General features: G+C 38.2%; 2 protein-coding genes across 6 annotated transcripts; one reads left to right on the top strand and one right to left on the bottom strand.

Moving 5' to 3' along the window:
• Positions 1-76: 76 nt before the first annotated feature.
• etfb (electron transfer flavoprotein subunit beta) lies at positions 77-5,287 on the bottom strand. Its single transcript, XM_032559036.1, has 7 exons — positions 5,143-5,287; positions 3,499-3,657; positions 2,214-2,372; positions 2,044-2,106; positions 1,285-1,443; positions 725-931; positions 77-640 (listed from the first exon to the last, which is right to left on the bottom strand). The coding sequence occupies exons 1-6, from the start codon at positions 5,194-5,196 to the stop codon at positions 761-763; spliced, it is 765 nt and encodes a 254-aa protein (XP_032414927.1). The 5' UTR covers positions 5,197-5,287; the 3' UTR covers positions 77-640; positions 725-760.
• Positions 5,288-6,448: 1,161 nt separating this feature from the next.
• On the top strand, positions 6,449-27,305 carry usf2l (upstream transcription factor 2, c-fos interacting-like). Of its 5 annotated transcripts, none has more exons than XM_032558617.1 (11): positions 6,450-6,667; positions 7,155-7,195; positions 8,720-8,826; positions 11,371-11,490; positions 14,483-14,636; positions 17,177-17,264; positions 19,247-19,285; positions 21,603-21,661; positions 22,006-22,100; positions 22,189-22,332; positions 25,144-27,305. In XM_032558617.1, the coding sequence occupies exons 1-11, from the start codon at positions 6,633-6,635 to the stop codon at positions 25,231-25,233; spliced, it is 972 nt and encodes a 323-aa protein (XP_032414508.1). In that variant the 5' UTR covers positions 6,450-6,632; the 3' UTR covers positions 25,234-27,305. The 5 variants fall into 5 exon arrangements, with proteins under 5 accessions (XP_032414511.1, XP_032414508.1, XP_032414510.1 ...); XM_032558619.1 differs by having other exon boundaries at positions 6,452-6,667; positions 22,204-22,332; XM_032558620.1 differs by lacking the exon at positions 19,247-19,285 and having other exon boundaries at positions 6,449-6,667.
• The last annotated feature ends 109 nt before the right edge of the window (positions 27,306-27,414 follow it).

The following is a 27,414-nucleotide window of genomic DNA, read 5'->3' as shown; positions in this document are numbered from 1 at the left end:
GATTATGTTACAAGACTGAACATTGTTAGATTTCCAACTAAAAATGAATACAAGAAAAAAAAAACACCACATTGAATATGAAAAAACTGGCTGCTTTATTGTCATGGAGATATTCTGTACAATCAACAGAGAATTGAGGCGCTTGCGGTAAAAATTCAGATTTATTATCTCCGTCTGAATATGCTGACACACACTGTCCAGTCAGTCCCAAAACAAGTTATAGATACATTACTTGCACAGATTAGTGACAGCAGTGAGAATAATCTTGAAAAAAATGACGTCTACATGTATGGGTCCATATTTACAAAATACCATTTCTGACCATGTGTGGCTACATTATGAAAAGCTAATGTTGAGTCGCTTTCAGATGCATCCTACAGTTCTTACATTTAGTCTAGTTTAATTCATTGCATGAAGTCTGTTTCCTTAGAATTTTACCACTTATTTTTGCTAAAATACAAATAAAAAATATATTTTCGAGATAGTATGACTGAAGGACAGTGAGTCTCAGTATTCATTTTTTTCTGTTAGTACCAACTGCACATGCTCAGGAACAACAGCTGCAAACAAGAAGGACAAGACTGATACATAAACTCATTCAGTTCCTGTGCATGTGGTACAGTCCTAATTCATCAGAATCCTGCAATGAGAATAAGGAAGACAGCAACAGCAATTAATATTTCACCAATTCCTTGTTACTTTGAAAAAACAGGCTAAAACTTACCACTGCTGGGATGTGTGCCCTGTCCTCTTGAAGCCTCTATACCTTTCCTGCTTCCTTTAGTTTTCCCACCAGGTCTTCCACTGTCTCCACCTTCATACCTGCTTGCCTCTGTGGGGGGTCCTCAACCTTCAGCACCTCCAGTCTTGATGTGAGGTTCACACCCAAGTCTGCAGGCTTCACATTAGCAATCTTCTTCTTCTTTGCTTTCTGAAAGAAAGAAAGAAATAAAAGTTGGATAATACAGGTAAGAAACAAGTGATGCTTTGCATTAAAAGATTTAAACTAGAGAAAATTTATATATTCAATTTGATAAACCAAGACAAAGTGTGAATAACTATAAAGTAAAAGAAGAATGACACCTGGTTTTTACCAAAAAAAATCTGAAAAGTGTGGTGCGAGTTCTCCAGAGAGAGTACTTTATATAATCATATTTTACTTTAACTGATCTATAAAATGAAATACAGAGAACATTCAGCAACATTATCTAACTTTACTGAAAATGGTTGACACAATGTTTGTATTTTTTTTCATCTTTATGAACATAACTTCCTGCTACCCACCATAATATTAGGCAGGGTGGCATATCTGGGGGTGTTGAGTCGAAGGTCTGCAGTCAACACTGCTGGTGTGTTGATCTTTATTGTTTCCAGCCCACCATCGATTTCTCGGACCACCTTAATTTTATCTCCATCCAGTGTAACCTCTGATGCAAAGGTACCCTGGAAAAGGAGAAGACAGCACATATTCACTGAAACAACCCTGCTAAAAATTAGTCCATCAAAAAACAGAAACACCTGCCTTTCAACACAAAGGTGCTGTGAAAACTGAAGCTGTCAATTGGTTGTTACTATACACCATCTGCTGGTGCATAGGTGGAACTACAAAGCTACTTGTACAAACCTACTTATCTCTTCTTTGGGCATAAACTATAAAGTGATAAAAAAAATAAATAAGCATTTACTCCCACACACAGATTTCTAAATAGCTGTAAATAATCTCGTTCAATCATCAGATTTGTTTATTGTCAAAGCACTACGGTAATAAAAGTAGCAAGTTGTGACTTAATAAGAAAAAATAAATCATCATTGGACAACAAGCTGAATGTTGCACCTAATCAGCCTTTGACCAGCTGTGTTGATCTGAGCAGGAACACTGTAGTACTAACTGACCAGAGCCAGTCTCTGCTCAACCTGATAAGGTTCTGAGAACAAAAAGCCAACCGGTTTCTCAGCGCTGACACAACACACTTGAATTATTTTAATCTCACAAATAAAAATGAGAGACGGATTTGTTAAAAATGTATTTCATTTGCCACTTACCTGAGGCCAGTCCAGTAAGGCGGCTGTCATCTGACCAGTCTGATTACAGTCATCATCAATGGCCTAAGAAAGAAACAAAGATTACATAAGTGACAAACCATCTATTATATATGCATGTTAAAAAAGCGATTTATAAAAAAATATGTCGGATATTAATTTGCGACTTTGACCTGCTTTCCAAGGATGATGAGTTGAGCATCCTCCTTCTTGGCCAAAGCAGCCATGATTTTAGAAACCTGCAGAGGTCCTAGGGTTTCATAATCTTTCCCACTCACTTCCACATGAATGCCCCGGTCAGCTCCCATGGCAAGAGCAGTACGAATGGTTTCCTGTACCAAGGAGACATAATTACTTTTCAATATGCCTATGCTAATTTCTTCCAGATGACTTAACATTTGCTTGTTGTTACTATCCAAGCTTAAAAGTCTAATTATGTTGCCAGTTTCAAGTAACCCCTGTTTAAACACATTTGATCAAAAACACAGGAATTTAGCAATTAGATTCAGCAAGCTCAAAAAACTAGTATTAGTGAGAACTGTGCAAAAATCCCACCCTTTATGGAAATGTGACAAAATGACTGCCATTATTGAAAGAAAGCCATAAGAATCTCTGCTTTTAATTCATCACAAGTCATGTATGGGGACTAGCAAATATGTGGAACAAGGTCCTCTGGTGAGATGAAACGAAATTAAACTTTTTTACCTGCATACAAAAGTCTATGTGTGAAAGACAAATAGCAATGAACACGATGTTAATTGTGAAGCATGGTGATGGCAGCACCATCCTGTGGAAATGTCTTTTTTCAGACATTAACTGAAACTGGTAAGAGTTGATGGAAAGATGATACAATCCTACACATAAAGCTGGAGTTAAAAAAAAAGGTGTTCATTAAAGCACATTCGTGTGTTAAAATGGCCCAGTCAAAGTTCAGATCTTAATCAGACTGAGAACCTGTGGCAAGAAGAAATTGCTATTAGAAGCTCTTCCTTTAATCTGACTGAGCCGGAAACATTTTCCAAAAAAGAATGGGGGAAAAAATGTCATTTTCTAGACTAACCCTAAAACACATGCCTCTCATGGCAGCAAAATGTGGTTCTACAAAGAACTTAACAGGCATTTTTAAAATGTTTATTTGCAAAACGCTTTCAAAGCCGTGCATCATTTCCCTTTGATTTCCGAAATGTGCACAACTTTCTGTTGGTCTATCACTTAAAATCCTAATAAAATACAGAGAAGTAGTGGGGGTTGTAATGTGGTGAAATGTGAAAAGTTAGAGATCTTCACCATTTCACATTCAATAATGGCAGCTCTTTTCCAGACAAGGCCTAAACTTCAAAAAATGGCAGAGTTTTTGAACAAAAAAAGAATTTGACCAAAATGTAAGTAAATAAACCCCCACCAAATTCATTGATTGTTTAGAAAAGCAAGGGCAAAATCTAACCACATCTCTCCCACCTGTGATTGCTGTGGCCCACAGCTGACAGCCACAACCTCCTTAACAAGCTTCTTCTCCTTCAGTTTGACGGCCTCCTCCACAGCGATCTCACAGAAGGGATTCATTGAGTGTTTCACGCCATCCGTCACAACGCCAGTGTTGTCTGGCTTTACACGAATCTGAAGAGAAACATAACAGGAGAGAGACACTGAAGAGCTTCCACACTGTAGGAGTAATCCACCAAATCTGATCGAGAAAGCACACATTTCATTCTCTCAGACAAAGAGGAAAAAAAAATTAAAATCACATTTGCAACTTCGGTGATACTAGTTTAATCAAGTATTGCTACAACAATTCAATATCACTACGAATAGTTTCGCCTCCTCAACTATTAAAATGAACATTTATTTATTTTAGATGAATGTTGCACAGAAAAAAATTAACATGTTGAGATGTGGAGCACTTCTATATTTTAAGATCTCAGAGTAGGGCTGCTGATCCTTCATATCAAGAGGAGCCTGTTAAGGTGGCTCAGACATCTGATTAGGATGCCTCCCAGGTAAGGTGTTCCGGGCGCCAAGAGGAAACCCAGAAGAAGACCCAGGACAAGCTCAACGCATAATAGTTCTTTGGTTGGCCTGAGAACACTTTAAGATTCCCCCCACAGGAGCTGGGCTAAGTGGCAGGGGAGAGGGAAGTCTGAGTTTCTTTGCTTAGGCTGTTGTGTCTGCAAAGATAATGGATGGATGGGTGGTCTTGCAGAAATGTATGCTATACGCAAGGATACAATAACTTCGCTCTGATAAATAATAAACTATCCATCTATCTATAAACAAAGTACCCATTGCAGTCGATTTTTTACAGTTCACATTTGTATTAAGACCAAAACTTTTGGTGTTGCTGAGATCAGTAATTCATGTTCACAAGTGAAGTACTGTCCCACCAAACAGGATTGGAAACAGACTGACCTGAAACAGGAAAAATCTTTCAAAGAAAACAAAACTGCAGACAGTTTTCTGCCTGTTTGTCAGTTCACAGCATGAATGAGATTTTCATTATATGATCAAAGATCAATATACCAATGACTTTAAGTGATGTAATCTAGCAGTTCATTGTATTACTTTGTAAAACACAAAGTTAAACTAAAGTACATTTTCTAAACTGCTTCTGTTGTGTGATCTTCTGCACAGATCCAGTACCGATGCACCTGCAACTACACAACAGAGATCCAGCTGGGGGCAGCTGGAACAGGAGAGTTCTTGCTGTTGCATAGACTTCATGTGGCTGTTCATGCTTTTTGGTTCTCCTGTGCTCCAACTCACAGAGAATAACAAATGAAAAAAAAACAAAAAACTTATATTTTAATAGAATAATAATACTCAGAAATTGCTTCCTGGGAAAACAAACTATGCAGTCAGGTACAGATTACACAACTGTAAGACATGAACATGACAGGGAGCATGACTGCGTCTATAATCAATGTAAACTATTCTCCAGTCTTGCAATTTGAGCATATAATCTTTGCAGCAGGTCATAGTTAACACACATAGTAAAATTAATAGATATTGGTAGGCTAACATTAGCTTTCAGAGTCAATGACTAAAGCACTTAAAAATACTGTTAAAGGGAAATTATATCAGGTGGAAAAGTAAAAGACTGTTTACCTTAACTGCATAGTCAATGACACGCTTTACTCCCACAAGAACACGGCCCGACATAGTGCAAAAAACAATTAACAGTCAGAGACCGTCACAGAGTCACCGCTGTGAACCTTCACTCAAGGAGGACAAACCGGAATTATTTCACGATGGTACAACAGAACCGCCTACCATTTCCGCCAATCATACGCAACTCTCTGGCAACTTTCTGAGTGCTGATTGGCTACGAAACGGTTAGTAGTGATACTGAATTCATCGGGTTAGTGTTACGATTTTAATGTTCGGCTGGTAAAAAACAGTTTTTTCACTTTGGGTGGTGGATAATCTCAATCTAAATTTGCTCAGAAATGAAAAAAAATAATACTCAGAGTTCCCCACCTTTTAAAACTACGGAAACTATTTCAAGCAGAACGTTTTATTGCAGTGCTCATATATCAAAGGTCGCATAGAAAATCAAAAGAAGAAAGGTTCCGGTTTATGTGGGGCAAAGTTCACGGTTTAAAGTGGTTTTAGACTTTACTGTAATACAAGCCAAATAGACACAGTTCGTACCTAATTACTTATTGAATAATAGCTGTGTATGAGTCAGACGTGTATCTGTTTTTTAATTTTGAAATGTGTGCTGCGTGCTTCATTCTAAATTTTCAAGAAGGAAACTAGTCGGAAAAAGTGTACAAAATCAAAACTATTTTAATATAGCGCCAATCTACAACAGAATAGCTCATGTCGTTTTACAAATTGGTTGGATTTTTATTTTGTTGTATAGAATCAATAAAATACACACTTTGTGAATATAATTTAGACCAAATCTGACAATAGCAGATTTCTAAACAACAGAATTGAGTAAAGCCCAGTAGAAGTATTTCTAAGTGTACCTAAAGACAGAGCATTTTATTTCTTAAAGTGGTATTTGTCTAGCATTTATATTTTAAGTTACTTTTAAATTTCTAAAATTAAAATTCTAAATTATTTCATTGATCCAAAGGGGAAATTAAGTGTTGTTGTAACTGTCCTTTAATGGGAGAGCGTATGAAATCTCCGATTAAGACAGAAAATTGGGTAAAACTGGCTTTAATTGTTAGAAATTAGAACTGATGAAAATATTGGAATTATAAAATATACGTAATAACTATGATACAGTTTTTTAATAACAAAAGTGTTGTTTTATTTTTTTATTTAACTCCTAATAGTTTTATATTTTATCAATACAGGCTAACGTTTGAAAAATACCAATAAATGAAAACAAAAGCAGCGCTTAAAGAGCCTTAACTTAGAAAGCCGCTTATATCCGCCCGGCGGAGTCAGCGGGCGGATATAAGCGCCCGGTGCCTCCGGGATCTCACCCTCAGCAGCAGCGGCCTCCATTTTAACTCCGACACCGAGTTGTACCTCACGTGTCCTGGGCTGTCTCTCTCACATGACCCAGTGTTTGTTCCCGTGATCAGCACTCCCATCTCCGTCTGTGACACCGAATATCACTTTTTATTTTCACCCTGATGGATATGCTCGAACAGAGTCTGGACACTGCAAGGTAAGCGGGACACTCAAAATGGCTAACAGAGACAAGCTAGCAACTACATGCTATTAGACAGAGCTAGTTTAGGACGCTTAGCAAGGCCTGACCCTAAAAAACTGCTGTTAAAAACAGTTTAATGTGAGAACTGCTCTTAAGTTAGCAACTAAGGCGGAGGACCTTCTAAGCAGATTATTTGACATGTGGTACTCAAAAGATGCAAGTGGTGTATTACAAGAAAACATAATAATTAGGCAATAACATTTCAGCAGCAAAGACAGCCTAAGCTAACTAAAACGCTGAATATTGTTCTCAGCCGTTAAGGGAAACAGAAACCACAGCAAGGTTCGATTTTTCTATAAAATTACATTGTTGGTTTGCGGGAATCTTGCATGGGTTTGGAATAGGAGAAGTTGAGGGTGATGTATTATGTTTATTTGATCGTTGAGACATTTTAACTACTTCGTAGTTTCTGAAAACTGAGTTGTTTGCATTCGATTTGCAGCCAAGAAAAGCAAGAAGAAGAGGTTGTCCAGGCATCTGAGGGTGAGCTTTTGTTTGGCTTGCAGTGGCAGTGATGTGTGTCAAATATCAAAGCAATTTTAAAAAGAAAAAAATTATATTTTAGTCCAAACTATTGCTTACGAATTCGAAACCAGCTGATGTATTTTTTTTTTCTCTCACGGTGAACAAACTAAGGCCATTACTTAAAGCTATTTTTATTTGTGAAATACTTTGCTTTTTATTAGCTCCAAATTCAGAAGTTTACATAAATTTCCTTAGTACTATGTTTGATGGAAATGCTTTGAAAACTTCAGGACTTGGATCAAATATTTTATCTTTCCACAGGCAACTCAAAATAATTTGCTGGAATTTTTGCTCATTCCTCCAAACAGAACTAATGTAACTTAGGGAAGTTAGTAGGCCGTCACTTTTTTTCACCTTTGCCCACTAATTTTCTATAAAATTGAGATCAGGAGTTTCTGATAACCACTCCAAAACATTGACTTTATTGTTCTTCAGCCTGTTTGTAATCACAATGTACTATGCTTAGGGTCACTGCCCATTTGGAAAACCATTTGTACCCAAGCTTTACTTTCCTGGCTGTTCTCTAAATGTTTTGCTGGAATATTTTCACATAATAATCTTTCTTCATGATGCCATCTGTTTTGTGAAGTGCTCTCGTCCTTCTCCCTGCTAAGCACTCACACAACATGCTGCTGCCATCCCTGTACTCCCCTGTTGTTATGGTGTTCTCAGGCTTGGCGTTCATCTCTAAATGGACTTTGAGCGCAGTTTGTTTCTCTGGACTTGTTTGACTCTGAAAAACGACATTCCCTTTCAGGGCTTGACTCGCTCGTACCAAAGCACATTCATGTCTGGGACACAGAACATATATTCCTGAACAGTATGCTGGATATTCCAATACTGTTTATAGTTGTTTGAATGAATGTGGCACATTGAGGAATCTGAAAATTGTACCCAAGGATGACCCAGACTTGTGGAGGCCCACAGTTAGTTTTTTTTTTCCCTCACATTTTGGCAGATTTCTTTTGTTTTTTTTCCCTACACTGTCACACAAGGAAGGGTGTTTTTGAGGTGTTGCCTTAAAGTACATTCAGTGAGGATGCATGTCTTCTCTAATTAACCTATCAGAAACTTACAAAGCTATACCATCATCATTTTGGCATTCCTAAATTGATAAAAGTCTTATTGATATTAATATGTGTAAACTTTTAAATTTAAAGAAAATTCAACAATCTATATTGTTAAAAATATATGTCTATAATTTTCCAGGTATTCATTAAATAGATGTAATTTGGGTAATCCTTGCTGGGCTAGGATTACCAAATAATCTAAACAATAAAGTTTAGATTATTTTTTAGAGAGTGAAAAACTACATGGTTATGCGTCTTCTTTAATGTCTGGTTTTAACTGTATATCTCTTTGCTTTATGTAAAAGACAGAACTTTTTCTACAGCTTCACTAATCTCTCTTTCTTCTCTGTAGTTCTGTTTGCTCTTCTTATAATAACCATTGGCTGTTTGCGTTTTCTTTTCTCACTGTAAGACGCAACAGGGGAAGAGCAGACGGCTGTCACAATAGCCAGTGTTCAGCAGGCTGCAGGATTTGGAGACCACAACATCCAATATCAGTTTCGCACGGAGGCGGGGCAGGTAGGTACCTTATGGATCAGTCAGTGACACTGAGGTGACTTCTGCCTTTCAATGGCAGTTTCAGAAAGTCTTAAAGTGCGCTTGATGGCAAACACGTCTTGGTATTACGAGCAGAAAAAGCCTGTGTTCCACAGAGAGGCACAATTTGACTCGCTAGTAATTTCACATGTCTGTCTCTGGTGCCTAGTAGCTTTTCAGCATTTGATGAAGGTGGCATTGTGATCAGAAGCATTGTGTCCTAAACAAAGTGTGAACGTATTCATACCTGTGAAGTAAATGTTCACATTACCACCCTGAGGTGTTTTATTGGGATTTCATGTGATGGACAAATATAAAGTTGTAAAAATTGTAAAGTTTTAGGAAAGCGATGCATGGTTTATTGCAAGCGTGGAGTGAGTTTGTTGTTTTCACTTTACTCTGTTACCCTTCAATAAATTTATTTGGAACCGTCTTTAAAAGTTGCATAGTGTATAATTGGCTCCAGTTTTGTGTAATTTAATGTCGACCTCAGAGATTTTCAAAAGGGCATTAGTGGACAAGCTGCATCATGTAGGCCAGCGGTCTGCAACTCCAGTCCTCAAGGGTCAGTATCCTGGCACCTCAATTAAATTACCTCCTTTGTATACAGTCAGGTTCTCCAGAGTCCTGTTAATGACCTGATTATTTGAGCAGAGACACATCTAAAAGTTGCAGGACACCGGTTCTCGAGGACTGGAGTTACAGACTCCTGATGCAGTCCTAGACATGGTTCTCCGTGTAATCTTGCTAGATGGGTAAGGAGAGTGTTATTCTGAAAAAAAGGTCAGAGTTCCGCAGATCCGGTGGAAGAGTTTTACTGAAGAGCAACAAGAAGAAAGCCATTGTTGAAAGAGAGCCATTAAAAGTTGTGTTTGCAGTTTGTCAAAAGATATAAAGGGTAATAGGAAACATGTGGATGAAGGTTCCTTAGGTCAGATGAAGCCAAATTAAACTGTTTGGCTTATATACAAAACGCTATGTGTGGCAAAACTAAAACTGCACGTTGACTCAAACATTCTCTTCTCACCTTGAAACATCCTGGTGGCAACATTGTGCTTTGGGGACGTTTTTCATCTTCAGGATCAGAGTTGATGGGAAGTTAGATGGAGCTAAAAACATACATTGTATTCTTAGAAGAAAAATTGTTGAAGCAAAAGTTTTGAGCATATTAGCAAGTCTAAGTATACTGCAGTTTCTTAAATGGAATGGTTTATTAATGTGTTACAATGACCTAGTTAAAATCAAGACTTAAATTTATTAGAGAATCTGCGATTAAAACCTGGAGGAGCATTTTAAGAACACCAAACCAATCAGGAGAGAGAAATATTTTAAAAACACAAAGGTTGAGAAGTTTAGGTTCTTGATAAATTCCTATTGTTGGATAAAACCTTTCTTACACCTCCACATGACTACAGAGCTTGAGAAAACATGAATGGACAGAATATAAATGTAATTACTACACATTTGTTTACCATAAAATCAATCTGCACTGATTGAGCTTTAACTAATGGCTACATTAAAGTTGGAACTTTGAAACGCTAAACCATGAGAAGTTTCTGAGGATTCTCTTGACCTGGTACTCCAAATCATCCTTTAGTGTAAAAATAGAACAAAAGACCCGGTTAAGCTAAAGAATCACTACACAAGCTTAACAAAAGGAACCAGGCACTGTATATTTAAAGGTTATTCAAGCGTAATTTCTCTCCTAGAGATGTCATTTTGGTTGCAGCATCCACTGCGCCAAGAAATTTCCGGACGGTTGGAAATATCATGAAAATCTTTCACGACAAGCCGGTTAGATCAGCGAGTATCTGCTGTTCATGTCCCATATTTCTGAGTCAGGTGGGTTGTAGACTAATTTGCCTGAAACAAAGATAAATTTGTTTTTCTTTCTCTGGCTCCCAGAAGTCCAATGTGACCATTATCAATTTTCCCTATTCACTTATCTGCATCTCTTTACTCGTTAATGATGGATCTGGAAATGTTGAATATGTTTTAGAAAAACATACCATGACATCGAAGAGGGTTTTTCATATTTTGGGTGATATGTATGTTTTTTTTTTTTGTTTTTTTTTTTGCATTGGAGGGAATTAAGTCAGTGATCCATGTGGCTCATTTGGCATTAACAGGTCTAGCATGAGCAGTCATGTGATTCCAGTCTGGTCTGGGATTGGCATGGGGGAAATGTCACATGTCAGTCAGCAGGACAGTCACATGATGGAGGAATACAAATAGCGATTCTTGAGACAAACGGGCTCATTTTCTTCACAGCTTCCTTAAAAATTAAATCAGGCACATTCTGAGGCATAAGCATATTGTGCGGGATGATGAGATCCATGCATTGCTGAGGTTTGAGCAGCGATTTCAGATACTGGCTTTGGCTAACCTAAAGAAACAGAAATGATAAACAAAGCAGCGAGCCAGGTGAGGTTTCTATCTGTGTTCAGAACACCTAAAAGGCAAAAAAATATGATAAATGTCTGCTCTAATTGCTCAACTTTACTAATTTGTGTCTCTGTACCAAAGGTGACGTATCGTGTTGTCCAGGTGACCGACCAACACATTGATGGAAGAGAGGATGCAGGAGGAGCAGTGAGTGTCGTTTCAACAGCTGCTTTTGCTGGGGCTCCTCAGGCTGTGGCTCAGGTAACACAACCATTATTTTTTTCCTGAACAGAACAAATTGGTACTATGTAGGGCCTTAAAAGAAAAGCTGTGTCCTTTGTCTTCATTATAGGAAATGTTCTGTTTTAGCATTTCAGTAAGAGACTAAAACTAATGCAAAACTATCCTTCCTCTTCATTTCGTCTATGTATACACTATCAGTGTGTTGTTGGAGTCTCTGATCTATTGGAATCAGGCAAATAAGAAAAGAAATCTTGACGAAAGGTTAGTGAAATAAATCTCCAAGACTGGCTCTTAATCAGAGGAACTGTGAAGTGGAAATATTAATATTTAGACTGGACAGTTTTCAACATGTTTTTCCTTCTACTGAAATGTTCACATCCTGTTTGTGTCATGTATTCAGAGACGGTGACAAATATTCGGAATTATCACAAAATTAAAAACAAGTGATTGAGAATCCATCAGTCCATCATCATAGGGTTGCTAGGGTAACAGGTCCAGGAAGAAAACAAAGACGCCCCTTTTGGTAGCCTCACTTTTGTTTATGTTGGGAATCACAAGGTTTTCCCAGGCTACAAGGGATATGTAGTCCTTCCAGCAAGTTCTGGGTCTGCTCTGGGCGCTCCACTGTGAGATGTTAATGAAAAGGGAAACTTGTATTTTTTTTATTTTTTTTTATAGGAATGGTAAACCTTAGATGACTGTCTCAGAAAGGGCTTTTTTTATATCCATATTTTTTCCACATTTACTGCTGACTTTATTATATTTGAAGACAGAAAAAAATGCATTGAATTTCCTTAATCTAAATCACTGTAGACCAGGGGTCTCAAACTCAATTTACCCGGGGGCCGCTGGAGGTAGAGTCTGGGTGAGGCTGGGCCGCATTCACACACACGGTCTCCTCAGCCAAACCTTTCTGATTGACGTATATTTGGCCGTAGTCAGGCGCTGTAACAGCCGTAATTGTGTAGTGTCTCTTTAAGATACTCTAGTATTGCTAATGATGTCAGAAGTATGCGCCACGGCTTCTCTGTAGAGAGCGTGGGAGAAACGTGCTAGACGGACATGTTAGCTCCCTAACCTTTTAGTAATGTTACGGGTTGTTTGGATGCTGCTCAATTTTCATGTCTGATAATATAGCAGCCGTTCAACCGGGCTTTGTAAGGTTGGTGAAGAGCGTATTTATTAAAGGACAACACTGTGGAATTCCCAGTACCAGTGTGGTTGTGAGTTTTTGACCGTCCTGACGAATCTGCCGCCTCCTCTCCTCCCTTAAACACAACCCAAGCGTTACAGCGCCTAACCTTAATTGCGTTACACTGATCAGCAACTTCCGGGTCTAGACTGGATGCTGAAGCACGTGAAGCGGGAGCGGCCGTGGAAATTGCGCATGTACCGCATGCAAATAATGACAAATAGAAAATGCAAATGGGCCCTGCCGATGTCCCGCCCCCGAGAGCAATATACTCCACCGTGATTGGTAAGTTCGTTCAGCTCTGCACACAACACTGAAAAGTGCCAATTATATCAAACTCGCGGGCCGCACTAACATTAAACTTTCATATTAAGGCGGGGGCCACAAACTATCATCCCGAGGGCCGCAGTTGGCCCGCGGGCCACGGGTTTGAGACCCCTGCTGTAGACTATCGAACTCACCTGAAACCAGTTCCTTTAATAAAGCAGATTTTATCCAATCACAGCAGTTCCTGCTTTGCTTTTGTTCAGCAATTTCCACCTGTGGGCATTACAGTACAGGGACTGTCTGCTACCTGTTTACTGAGCTGCATGTAGAGTAGCAGAACATGGGGGTTTCCATTCCCTCCTCAATTAACCCGCTGACCCTTGCTTATCCACAGCTGGTGCGCTTTACACATTACAACAAGGCTTGTTTTACCAAATAATTATTGTTTCGAGCAAACTACAAACAGAGGCAACTTGACAGAATAGGAAGCAATGTTATCTTTACTTTTAGGGACTAATTAATGTGTTTAATTTATCTTCTGTTGGAATCATAAACTACTGTCTCCATCAACAAACCTGCAAGATATTTTTGTTTTTGTATTTTATTCCTTTGTTTAAACAAACATGTGAAATAAGTCGACTTTAAAGAAAATCAGAAATCGGTATCAGCAAGTAATTCTCCAAATTAAAATCTCTATATAGTTGTAAGTCATACAAGTATAATCAGAGCAATAATTCAGAACCAATAGTCATTGTGAACTTTTTTTTTAGGGCTGCAACTAAAGATTATTTTAGTAACCTATTATTCTGACGATTGTAGGGTTGATTTATAATAACTGAACAATAGGGGCTTAAAATGAGATTTATTTCATCAGAACCTGAACCAGGTAAAGCTAAAACTATGCCACTTGAGTACTGGGTGGAAAATATTTACAGAATGTTTTTGTTTTTTTTTCTTTATCTGAAATGTAAAAAAGTATATGTTTTGTGTGCAGTTTTGGCTTAACTACTGCTCTGGGTGTGTTGTTTTAGCCTCTTATTGAATCTGTATACTAGTTTTAACAAATAATCAATCACTAAATTAGTTAATAATTTAATGATAAAATTACAGAAATGAATTCATGACAATTAATCCGATTAATTGCTTCAACTGCGATCGTTTCTTCTATTTGTTCTCATATTCAAGAGATTAGTGGGCCATTATTCACTTATTTGACAGAAGTTTATGTTAAAATCAGAATAAGATGTCAGTCGCAGCAAAATTTCTAACAATCATTGGGGCTTTTCCAACCAGAATATTCCTAACTTGATCTCAGTTGCAGTACACCAGCGGCTCCTCTGACCTTGTTGTTATCACCACTAACGAGATCTGTGCCGCTTCCTCTCTGCTCTTTATCCCTGCCGTCACACCGCTCTGTCTCTTCCTTGGGGGCCCGCAGGAGGGACACCGGTATTGAGTCTGACAGAGAACGAGGTGTGCGTTTACCTGCTGTGACTGCTCCATTGCCACTCGCTCATGCCTTTCCCTCTGTTCCTCTCTTTTCTGTCACAGGCTGTGATCCAAAACCCTTTCAGTAATGGAGGAAGCCCAGCAGGAGAGGCAGTGGGAGGGGAGACCCGCTTCGCTTACTTCCCCGCAACCGCTGTGAGCGACGGGACCGTGTCAGTGCAGGCCGCTGCAGACCCAACCCTCACACAGGCGGGGGGTGAGTCACTTCTCACTCTCAGTCTGCACTGGGCCGAAGCACATCAGAGTTATACGGCTAATTAAGCCATTATTTTTACAAAAGCCGCTCGTTATGAGTACCCTAAAGCCAGAATAACATCCTGTCTCTTAGTAGATCTAAATAAGCCATTATCTCTAAAGCTCTGGCTAATTTAAAATACAGCAGGATGCTGTAGATGCAAATTCTACTGTCACATTTGTTGCATGCTGTGGTTATAGCTTTATTTGCAGTCAAGGTGAGAGTCGAAAAGATGCTTCATCTATTATTCAGAAAGTGTTTGAAAAACATGTTTTGGTCAGGCTCAGGCGTCCTGCCACGGCTCCTCCAGCTTTAATGTGATCCCATGTGTCTCCAGGCGGCGCATCATTTTAGAATCGGATAATTTCATAAATGGCAAATTAAGGCAATACACAAACCACAAGTGGTGTCCTCTTATGGACACCACTTGTGTCAGATGTGCAAGTCTCCATTGCAATTTAGTCACCGCTTGTTTGTCACATGCTACCATACGGCCTCATCCACACGGTCACATGTTGTTGTCCTGCTGTATTACCTCATTGTGTGGTTTTAATGTTCTTCTGCTTATGAGGAAATCTGTTGATATGGGTTTCTGTTCTTTGCTTTGAAGCTGTTCAGAACATTAGTAGCTCAGCTCCATTATGTGCAACAAATCTATTTATTATGTGCAAATCGGCCAGGTTTAGATCCTGTGGACTGTTATTGAGGAATGACTGACTGGTTGCCTTTTTTTTTATTTTTATTTTTTATCATTTATGGTGATTGTAACTCTGTTTGTTTTTATTCAGAAAATTCTTATTTGTTTATAATGCATTGGACTGTGGATTGTTTTATTCTAAAAACACCCAAACTCAGATCCAAAACGATTTATGCCTAATAAATCCAGGCATTCTGCCCAGTTTTAGTTTGTGCAACTAATTTTAATTGTTTATTTCATCCTTAAATGGATGGTAAGAAATATATACTGTTGTTGAGAGGTATTTTAAATGAAAATGCTTTTGCTCACTACAACAGAATAGTAAGATGTGCATAGATGAACTAGTTCTGGTAAATTCAGCCTGTAATTTGCATATTTTTGCCACCCTTATGCTGTAGGGTTAACTAAATTAAATAATAATCTTGATAAAGATTTTAATATTTTATATAGATTTTTAATGCAGTAATGCTAACTAATAGTGCCTCTGTTTGGATTTTTAACTATATAAATATTGAAAAAATTGACTTTCTAACAGGTTGCAACATATTGAAACTTGCCTTGAGTTATTAAACATATTTGATTAATTTTATCCATAAGCAGTTGATGATGTATTATGTCAAAGTCATGCAGCATATCCATAAACTGATTTTATTTTTTTCATCATAAGACTGTGTATTGCAGCATTCAACAGAGCTAGAACTCAAACTACCGCGGTTCCATACAAGTCGAGGTTCCTCTGCTGTTTGTTACTCAAGAGGTTCAGCTTTATAGCTGGAGTAAGAATAAGAAGAATTTGAAGACAGTTGGTGGAAAGAAAAACAATCCACTGTTAGCTTATGTTTAGAAATTTTTTACTAAGCTTGGTGTATTATCAGGGGCTTAACATAAGAGGAATACTTTTGAGAAAACTGAATCTTTGTTTTGTTTTTTCAGAGTAGAAAACATGTTAATCAAAAAATAGGTTTTAAAAAGTCTGTGTAGAATAATCCAGATTAGTCCATAAATAATACATTTGATATTTGCCTAATTTCATCATGATCCAAATGGCAAAAAGAAAACAAACATTGAAAGTTCTCCCTTTTCATGTTTTAACCATTAGAGTAAAGCCTTCATAAATCTCAGACTGTGTTTCTAAAGAATCTAAGTATTGTTTTGATCTAAGTATTTTAGATCTTCAAATGTGGCCCGGATTCTTCAAAGACTGAAACGGCCCTTTTAGTTTTGTGCCTTTAAGTCATGTCAAGTTCACTATCGTTATCCAGATTTAGTGGATGACCATATTTTCTTACAGCCTTTAAGATTCTAACTCTTGTACATCACTCTGTTTTTCTTCCTCTGGGTACCAAAACGGTGCCACACACAGCCCTCTTAATGCTGGTGTGTGTGGGTGTTGTCAGCCATCCTGAGGAACAGTCTATATTAGTAAACTTTGTCCACACACAGGGCAACTCGACAACTACTGCCGTTCTTGCTTCAAATCAATCACACTCAAATTTAGCAGGTTGTCAAACTGAAAGCATCCACCTTCATATCCAGCATTTCTCATATCAGCTTAAATTTGCTTCACTAGATCAAGTAACAAGCTGTTGACAACTAGAAAGCGCTTTGTCACACAGGCTTCATTTAGATTAGAAAATTCAATCCTTTGTCGTGAGATTTGGTGCCACAAGTTTAAATTTACCTGAAAGATTTTGGTTTGTTCTTCTTGTTTTTAACAGAAAATGTCCTGTTTCAAGAAATTCTAACGTGTATATTGATTTGAAGCTGATTACTCACTTAAAAAATCCTCGTATAATTCCTGCAGGTCAGTTTTATGTGATGATGACGCCCCCTGATGTCATTCAGACAGGCACACCGCGAACCATCGCCCCACGCACGCAGCCCTACCCTGCGTAAGTATCTCCTCTCATTCAGTAATATCACATCAGAACTTTTTCTTCCTTTAAAGAAATGCCCTGATCAAAGTAGGCTTCAGTTTGACTTCAACCATTTGAGATTGGAATTATGTAGATTGTTTTCCTTAAGCCCTACGGTGAATCTGCAGGCCTTGATTCAGGCTTCTTTGTAAATCAGCAGCCTCTATCCATCAATCTAAGATGCATATCATCAAAGGATGTGATCACATCAAATAAACAAAGAGGCCTAAATCAAGTAATCCAAATTCTAATGCAGGAGGAGGCTGTAGAGGTAAAGTTGAAATTTCTCAGCATCAGAGATGTAATGGATAGTAGAGAGGTATTTTTTTCATATGAGTGTATCAAGAAGTTTAAATCTTAATTCATTGCTTTTATGACTTCTGTTACTAAATTTTTGCTGAACGCCATGATTTAGTCTGCTTTTCTCAGTTTTGGCCCATACTGCTTGTCTGTCTCTGAAAGCATCACACTTTACAATAATCAGACATCAAACGAGATTCATCTCAGAAGATCTTCCACTGTTAGACACACGCTGGTATTTGTAGTCACTAGGATTATAAGCAGGGTCACTCAAACAGCGTCTGTCGTGTTAATTAAATGACACCAGGCTGCTTCTGGCTTAATTTAGATGCTTACTTAAAAGACGAGGCTTCACTTCCTGCCAAAAACACATTGGCACTGGTTAATAAGTGCTGAGAATTGAAAGATTATTGAATCTCAAGTAGCTTGATTTTCTGTTGTTTGGTAAAAGCCAACTCAGTCATTAGCTTTCTTGGTCACAAACTGAACACATGACTCTATCAAACCGGATTTGCTTTGAGCTAAATGAATATTCTTGTCTGAATATGTTATGTTCTAGCCGACTTTAAAATTTGGGTTAGTCTTTTTGAAGATCTGAAGCAAAGAAGTTTCATGTAGGATTTCTTTTGCCAATATTTGCAGTTGGCTAGTACAATATCCATACCCCTTGAGCTGTTTCACATGCAGTCACACTACAATCATCAACTTCAGTACATTTTATTGGGATTTTATATGATAGTCAAACACAAAATAACACACAATTGTTAAGGAGAAGCAAATAGATGCACACTTTTCTTATTTTTTTTTCTCATTTAAACCCTTTGAGTCACTACAACCACGTTTGCAGTTACAAGTCTTTTTGATTATGTCTCTACAAGCTTTGAACATACTTGGGTTTTAAATCTGAACTTTGACTGGGCCATCCTAACACATGAGTGTTTATTCAAACCATTATGCCATTGGTGGTATGTTTCGAGCTTTTGACCAACTAGAAGAAACTTCCACTGCACCCCAGTCTTTTGCATCATGTAAGGGGTCGCCTCCCCAAACATTGTGCCGTGTTTAGCTTTGGCCATCTTTCCTTTTTACTTTTTAAATTAATTAGGTGAAATTAGATCAGTTTAAAAACCATGTGTTCTTTCCCTACCCATGTAGTACTTTATGTTGGTCTGTCGCATAAAATTCATACACGGAGGTCTCAAATCCAGCTCAAAGGGTATGAATACTTGCAATTTCCTGTCAAAAGTATCTTGTCAGTATGTGTGTAATGGAATGAAAATAAATATTTATGTGTTTCAGTCATTTCAAAGAACTCTAGATGTTTCGAAGATGTACATTTTTTTTGATGAGCATCTTTAAGGGCTGAGCAGTTTGTTACCCTGACAGCAGTTCTGCTTTATGTTGCTGCGTCAACACGCTGCTTTACTGCCAAGATTAAAGAACAAACCATGCTGGAGTTTATGTAAATAAACTGTAGAATATTTTATTTCCCTCTTTAGATTCCTGTTTGTAACATGTATGTTCCTATTTATTCCCTCCTAAGTAATAACTGTAACCCATTTAAAGTGTAACAGATATATTTGTGCTAACTAACCAACAGTATGATTGACATGTGAACAAAGTGAATGAAAACCTCCCACCCTATTTGCCGTTCGCAGAGATGAAAACGAGCTGCTGCAACATGAAGGTTTAAACTGGTGAGGACAGTTTCCACATTTCTCCCGCACTCCTTTTTTTCCTTTTTTTTTTAAACAGCAAATGAACTAATCAAATAAGATCACAAGGAAATAAGCAGCTCAAAGTCTCTCAGTCTCTGCCCTCCTCCCCCCACCCTCTCATCCATAAGTCCCCGGTGATTCTCCGAGCTCTTGATGTACGAGACACAGATAATTTGTTCGATGCCGACCCTGATCCATTGTTGCTAGTTGTGCTTGTGGCAAATAAATTTTTCCATTAGGACCTAGAAACTGGGTCATTGTTTTCCATCTGGAAACAAATGCTCGATCCACACTATTTTAGTGTCGTTTCTAAGTGCTCCTTTGTTGTAGTGCAGTTTTGTTCTCATTTAACCCAGTTTTTGAAGTTGGTGGGAGAAATACATGGAGAGTATTTGATGTTTCTTTCTTAAACACTGTTGGAAAAAGTTTATTTCATTGACCCAACTGTATTAGTTTCATGAATTATGTTAGGTAAAATATATTATTTGGAATTTCTGCAATACCTCACATATTACTGACCACTGGTGACTGCCAAGGGCTTAAAGCTGATCCCCTAAATCATCCATTGCAATCATTAAAGTCCAAGCTGCTGTCCGTAGAGTCTCATTTTATGATTTATTGTCTTACTGTCAAGGCCGTTGCTTGGTTAAGAAAGGACCAGTGGTGCAGGAGAATTAAAAATGAATATCTTTGACCAATGTGCACAGCTGTACAAACTTATTTTTACTAATAATTTGGAAAAACTGATTCAGCACTGAGGCTGTTTCTTCTTATTGTCTTTATTTGAGTGGAAACAATACATCAGGGATATTAAGATGATGTGTGGCTCTATAGTGTAGAAAAAAAGGGGAAATTGTTATTTCTCTGGGCCTGCACACTTAGTTATTCACACAGTTATCCCCCCATTGTTTTAAATGAACCATTGAGCTAAATCCAGTTTTCAGCTAAATCCTATTAATATAGAACAGAAACCATTTTGTTGACTTTCCTGATAATAATTCATCTTTATATTCAGAAATCAAAAATCGCAATGAAATTTTAAGAAAATTCCCACCTAATTTGAGTACATTTATTCACTGAAGGAAATTTTGACCAAGTCACTGCCGGGACAGTTATTGATAACTCTAACAATCTAAAGATAATTGTAACTGAAGCTTTTGTGTTAAGAATTTATACGAACTACTAATTTGTAAATCACAACTTTCTGTTTCTCTGGGGCATAAACATAATGAAACACAGAGGCTCATTTCTTTTAGCCACTGGGGAAGACCCATATTTATCTCACCGTCACACACAATAAGCAGGATGCTAAAGAGGTACAAAAAAACCATAAGCTGCAGTAAAGAGGGTATTTTGGGTCAATAACTTTAAGCAGTTGTTTGGAGGCATTCCAGAGAAAGCCATTTCTGACCTGTCATCACAAATATAAAAATTATTTAAATATAAATAAAGTTTGCTAAACATTATTGGGGTGTGCTTTGGTCGGTTTGATCTGTTTGAAAACAAAAACGCCATATGGAATTGGTGTAAATTAAAACATGACTGTGAAAAAGCCCTTTATCCCCACTGTTAAGTATGGTGGAGGATACGTAACGCTCTGGGCCTAATTTTCTCTCAAATCTTTAACAGAATAGTGATCTTAAACGTATAAGCAACGACACAGAAAAATCTCACCACACACAAAGCCAACCTTTGCCTGCGGCCAACATCAAGTCAAATGAAAAGACACTCTATAAAATGACACATATGATAATGTCTGTTTTTGGCCCTTTTATACCGTAAAGGCAAATTGGAAAGCTTTGGCAGTGATGTCTCTGTGAGTTCGTTAAGCAGAGTCCCGAGGCAGGATACAGAGACACGAGGTCGTTATGTTGGTCTCCAAACACCCAAACTTCAGCAGAAAACAGCTCTCTTAGTCATTTTAAGCACTAATAGATCAGTGTCCTCCCTTTGGGCCTCACCTGGGAACAGAACAGGCAGCAGAAGTTTGGCCCAGTCTCAGTTTTCCAGTTAAGTGGCTCGAGGCTACGGGCGGGTGCGTCACAGCTGCACACATAGCCTCACATGGCCGTGCATCCTGAAGTTTTTCAACCACAAGCAACTTCAGAGGCCTGGTAAAAATAGCTCCTACATTAGTTTTGAATTGCAAGATAACATTGATGAATGCTGCATATAATAGGGTAAGGCATAGCTGGATTTGGGGGATATGATTGGATTTCTACCTGATTGTGTGGTGCTCGGAGATGAGGGATGCGGCAGTGTTTGAAAAGTGTTTTTATTTCCATTTTATGTGCAGGAAAATGGACGGACCCCGAACGCCACGAGATGAAAGAAGACGAGCGCAACATAATGAAGGTGGGTAATTAGCGATGATTGTGGCTTTTGATTTCGTCTGATGGTCCAGCACAATGCAGCTGGGATCATTGAGGGGCCTAATGGAGCATTTTCTGTTGAAAAGACTTCACCAAACCCTGTCATAATATGTTATTATAAGAGCAGATATCATACTTTTTTTTTAAATGGCCACTAGAGGGTAATGCTGAGCTGTTGAACTTGGTCAGTTTGCTTGAAATCTAAAAGATCCAAGAAAAAAGAAAAATCTGGTTCCTCCAGGCAAAAATTACCTTCAGTAGAAAATAAATGTAGAGCTTATGCTGTTTTAAATTTTCTGCTGTGTTCTCCTTGTTCCCTTTAATTAGTCGAAAGACGACGACGAGACAAAATCAATAACTGGATCGTCACGCTTTCCAAGATGATACCCGACTGCACTATGGACAGCACCAAGACCGGAGCGGTAAGCCGTTTCGCTCTTGACATTTTTTTTTTTTTTTTTTTTTTGTGCAGCCATTTTAAATTTCTGCCTTTCAGCCTTGTGACTGCAGTTGTGTCCCCCTCAGAGCAAAGGAGGCATCCTCTCTAAAGCTTGTGACTACATCCGTGACCTGCGGCAAAGCAACCAGCGACTGCAGGAGAGTCTGAAGGAAGTGGAGAGGATACAAGTGGACAATGAGTTGTGCAGGCAGCAGGTACTGATATCGGGCCTTGCTTCGAGCCTGCAAACGTGGCTTCAAGTGAAGTCTCAATGAGCTCAAGAATGCATAAAAAAAGACCTATGAATGATGATTCAAAACCTTCTTTTGAGGTGGTGGGGTGTAACAGATAAATAAATTTGCGCACAAACAGTCAACGGCAGCGGGCTGCATATGTGGCTGTGAAGATTGCCGCTTCTCTGAATAGATTGGTTTGGTGCTGCATTCAGCAGGAAAGTCTCAGAAGCATGAAATCCAGCCCAGCCCCATGTGCATCTTCATTTTTCCAAAACAAACCCCCTGGGATTCCAGGCTGTGTAGCTAATCATCACGGGCTGACAAAGAGGATCAAAGAGTTTGCACTCTTATAATGAGAAGTGTTACCTGACATCAGTGCTTTCAGAGGCAGTGGGGATGATATACTCGGGGGCTGTGTGAGAACTGAGTGCATCCTAATGCATTGAAAGTATTCTGAAATTCTGGAGCTCTTTATTTTGCCGCCCGTCTCCCCTTGAATCCGAGGCCTGCAAGGTGTTTGTCAATATATTTTTATTCCAGTGCTCAAAGCCTCGTATCCTCTGCTCAGTCATGTGCTGAGGAAGCTGCAGAGTCAGAATGGTGGGTTTTGGACAGGGGGTGTCTTTGAAAAGGTCTGCATGAATTTCCCCTAATCCCAGGTATTCCACAGAGCTGCACTCCCATTATCATAAGCCAATTTAACTGCGCAAATAGAAAAAAAAAAAATTGTTAGCTGCTGTAAACCGCGAGCTGCATTTACAGATGGGCCGCAGTAATATAGATTAGCATGAAGAAGTTTATATCAGTAGTTCAATTGAAAAAGTGAAGCTTCTATATTGAAAACGTGTTATACATCAGGTAGTCATTTCAGTTAATTTTGATTATTACAACTTGCAGCTAATGAAGATTCAAAATTTTGCTTTTCAGAAAATAAAAGAACTTCACCCAACTGAAAACTAGATTCATGTGCTGTACAGTAAACGCTCTCAATATTTTTATTTTTTTTTGTATGAATTCCTCCCATCAGTGCAGCGTATAGACGTGATCAACCAGTGGCTCTGCTGGGTCAGGAAGAGGCTCAGCTTGCTTTCACTGCCTTTCAGCTTGTCTGGTTCCGGTGCTTCTCATCTTCCTCTTGACCCGGTGTCTGCAACCTTTGCAACCTAAAGAGACATTTCTACTCTGCTAAACCAAATAAAACTTATTTAGAGCCACAAATGTCGCATGACTTACCAAAAAAAAAAAAAAAAAAGTGTAACCTAAGATTTTAGATGAATAACTATAGAAAATTTGTAATTTTTAAAGAACCACAATTGTATTTCTGTTTAGAATTTAAAAGAAAGATATACATGGGATTTAGCAAAAAGGACGGTTCTTCTTTTTTTATTCTGTGGAACAGAAAAATATGTAAAAAAAATAAATAAATAAAATAAAAAAGCACATAGATACCAACCTAACAAGAAAATCAGATCTAAAAACATATTACTAATACTTTGTATTATTCTTTGTGAAAATTCAATGCAAGTATTGCAGGAATATACCGGGAAACTGTTTAAAAACTGCATTTGTTATTATATGTAAATGTAGAAATATCAACTGGTTCGTTTTAATTTTTAGCCTGTGTTATTCAGAGCCATATGGAAGGGTCAAAGAGCCACTTGTGGCTCTGCATCCGTTGGTTGTACACCCCTGCTCTTGATAATGCTCCATAGATTCTCTATTGGGTTTTGGTCAGTTCAAGTTCACTGACCGATTAAGCACAGTGACATCATAGTCATTAAGCCTGGTGTTTGTACTTTTGGCAGTCTGTTCAGATGTCAAATCTTGTTGGAAAATGAATCCAGCATCTCCATAAAGCTTGCTAGCAGCATAAATGAAGTGCTCTAAATGTCCGGTTATTCTTTGGACTTGATGGAACTGGACGACATGGACTTCCTTATTCATCGCTGACTGTAGAAACTTCACATTGCAAAATTTATACCTCTACACTCTCTCACCAGGCTGTGGGACTTTGATTCCCAGATGAAATAGAAAAAAAATTTTCAACTGAATTTTTAAAATAAGACCCACAGGTTTTGTTCTTATTCCTGCAGCACCACTCTGATTAGGAGGGCAACTAGCTATTATTTTAGTTGTCAAATATTCTATCGATTTTTCGATTTTTCATTACATTAATGAAATAATGTATTTCATAATGATTAGAAATACATTAAAGGATATAAGCAAGAAAATAATTCAATTCCCTTTGTAAATAAGAAAATAAACATTAACAATTAATCTCAATTAATTAGTTAACGATTACTTCAGTAATGGAATCATCATTTAATCATTTCAGCTGCACTTCTGGTAAATTCCATGATTGAGGTGTGGCTGTTCACAAGCTTGTAGCTTTAAGCATTTCAGGCATAGATCATGCTTTGTGATGTTCAATCTAACTCTTGATAGCTGTTATCTCCTTTATTTCATTTTTTTTTTTGTACAACAGATTTTCGTTTTGCTCAACTTCCATTGATATTTCTGAGCACAGTGACTGTGCTGATTTTTCCCTATGGTTTCATAGCCCATAATGTAATATTTATGACATTTTATGTGTTTAATTTAATATTCTTGGTTTCAGAGAAACTGAGTTTAGAGTTGAGTCACTAAAATTAACTGAAATAAACACTTAAGATCCATTACACTGATGGGTGTAATGGATCTGTTTCCTGTAGAATTTCAGTTTGATCAAATTCCTGAAGTACAACAACTTTTTGTTGTTTTGTTGACGGTCTAAATTCCTCTGTTTTTAAGATTGAGGAGCTGAAGAACGAGAACGCGTTGCTCCGGGCGCAGCTCCAGCAGCACGGCATCGAGACTGTCGGAGAGACGCCGCCGCAATAACGGAGACGAAAGCAACAGTCAGGAGCACCGACCACTTAAACGTGTCACTGATGCTGTAGGTGAGGAGAGAAAAAGCAGACACGACGATTGGAAAAAGACTTGTTGGAGAATCACTTTGTCTTTAGTGATTCCCTCCTTCTCCAGCTTCCGGGTCACGAACCCTTCACCAGCCATTTGTGGCTGCACTTGACTGTTCTATCCTATCGAGATAACCACCTGTTGCAGCTCAGTAGAAGTGTACTCCAAGAAAACATGTCCTCTCACCTCCGCCGGAGTGCTGTACCAGCACTAGCTATGAAACAGAACCTCTGCTGAACTTATCCTGTGATTCATATTTATGTAGCCTCACTAATGGACTATGGGTTTTGTTATCTAAGTTTGTTTCTTGTGAGTTCCCGTTTCTCGCCATTCTTAATTTTTTCATATTTCCTGCTTTTATCCTGTTTGTGGTTTTTAGTTCTGTATTAATAAGTTGTTTTTAGCTCATATAATTTATTAGTCTGCTTGCTGACAGAAGACTTGACGGAGACCAGTTACGGTGAAAATCATGCACGACCCCCCAGAGGAGCGGGCTGAATTTTAAAAGCGAGAGAACGTCAAAAGTTTGCAAAACAGGATTCTGAGAGACGAAAATAATGTGACACACATATTTTACCTACATCCAAAGACAAACGAGCCGATGCCTCCAGGCAGATTTATGTAAAATACGACTTCTCATGTTTTAATACAGATGTTATAGAATGTTAGAGCGGATTATTTCTGGGAGTCAACAATCAATAACTCATTAACTCCATGCTGGCCCTCCGTCATACTTATTACCATGAAGTGTGTGCAATCTTGAAGCTTGATTTGAGGTTTAAAAAAAAAAAAGAGCGGGGTATACTTGAAATGTTGGGCATTTGCTTGATTGAAGAAAGTCAAAACAAATCACTTGTAAAGTTCCGATTGTTTAAATTGTATTTAAGTAAAAACATACAAGAGCAGAACAAGCAGACGATTTCCAGCTGAGCACTTTGGACTGTTAGCTGGAGAGCAATGCAGTACAAGCCTTTGCCAAACCATATTCAGGTACCGTGGGTTTATTTTTACTTTTTATTCACATCTGATTAAGCTGCATCTCAAAATGTGCAGGAATGTCTCCCCATTTGCTTTATTGCAAGATGTTTGCACCTATTTTGGTGGTGCAAATCTTCAGATGGAGCTCCACGTGCAGAGAGTGAAGCACCCTGGAGAGCAGCGCTCAAAGACTCTGCTTACTACGAAGAAAGCATGCAGAGAAATCGTGTTATACTTTTTTAGCCGAGCACAATTTGTTCTCCAGGAAAAACGAGAACAATTCAGATGGAAACTCCCATTTTCTGAACTATAAGAAAATCGAACTGGTTATACCAGTGATTCAAGTCAATATTAACACTGTTGACAAGTTTATTTTATTTTATTTTTTTATGAATATACATGATGTGTTTTTATTTGTTTTTATTTTTTATTTCTTGCGGTGGTAGGAATAAAAATGGGGGAACAAAGCTAAGAGTTGGAGCAGTTCATTAAAGCTCGGTCGCTTCTCCCCTGTTAACATCTCAGGATTTAGCAAAGCAAAACCAATACTGAAACCTTTGGCAAAATTATGAAGGCTATCACATTTAAATATCTACAAGACTGTAAGTTAACAGCTTGAGATCTGACAGTGCTGTTCTGCTACAACTACTATATTCAAATCTAATAGATCTGGTGCAGGTGGCTCATCTAAGAAGCGGGTCTCTCAGCCAAAGTCGAGTGACTGATGTGCAGTAGGAATTTTTTTTTTCTTTTTACGTCCTTTATTTTTACACCTCAGTCAGAGGAGAGCGGAGAATGTAAAGAGCTAAATATTTGTTTTAGAAGGTTGATCTCCACAAATGAGAGGTCATTTGTGTGCGATTCCTTTTGATTTTTCTTTGTTGTTCTTTATGTTTTCTTTGAGACGAAAAAACAAAAAAAAGAAAGCTCCCTTTGTGTAGCAGCCTCACTGTTCTCAGGTTAGAGACATCTTTTCTAAATAAAATGGTGAAAAATAAAACTTTCACTTGCTGATAGCCTTGACTGGTTGTGGTTCATTGTCCTTGCTCAGCCTTTAGAGAGACCGATTAAAAATGTGTTATTTCTGTTGTGAATCTGAGGTTGACTTTCTTATGTGCCAGGCTG

Source organism: Xiphophorus hellerii, chromosome 3 (assembly GCF_003331165.1).
Source record: "Xiphophorus hellerii strain 12219 chromosome 3, Xiphophorus_hellerii-4.1, whole genome shotgun sequence".
In the NCBI taxonomy this organism is placed as follows: Eukaryota; Metazoa; Chordata; class Actinopteri; order Cyprinodontiformes; family Poeciliidae; genus Xiphophorus; species Xiphophorus hellerii.
This window is presented reverse-complemented; position numbering and strand designations above follow the sequence as displayed.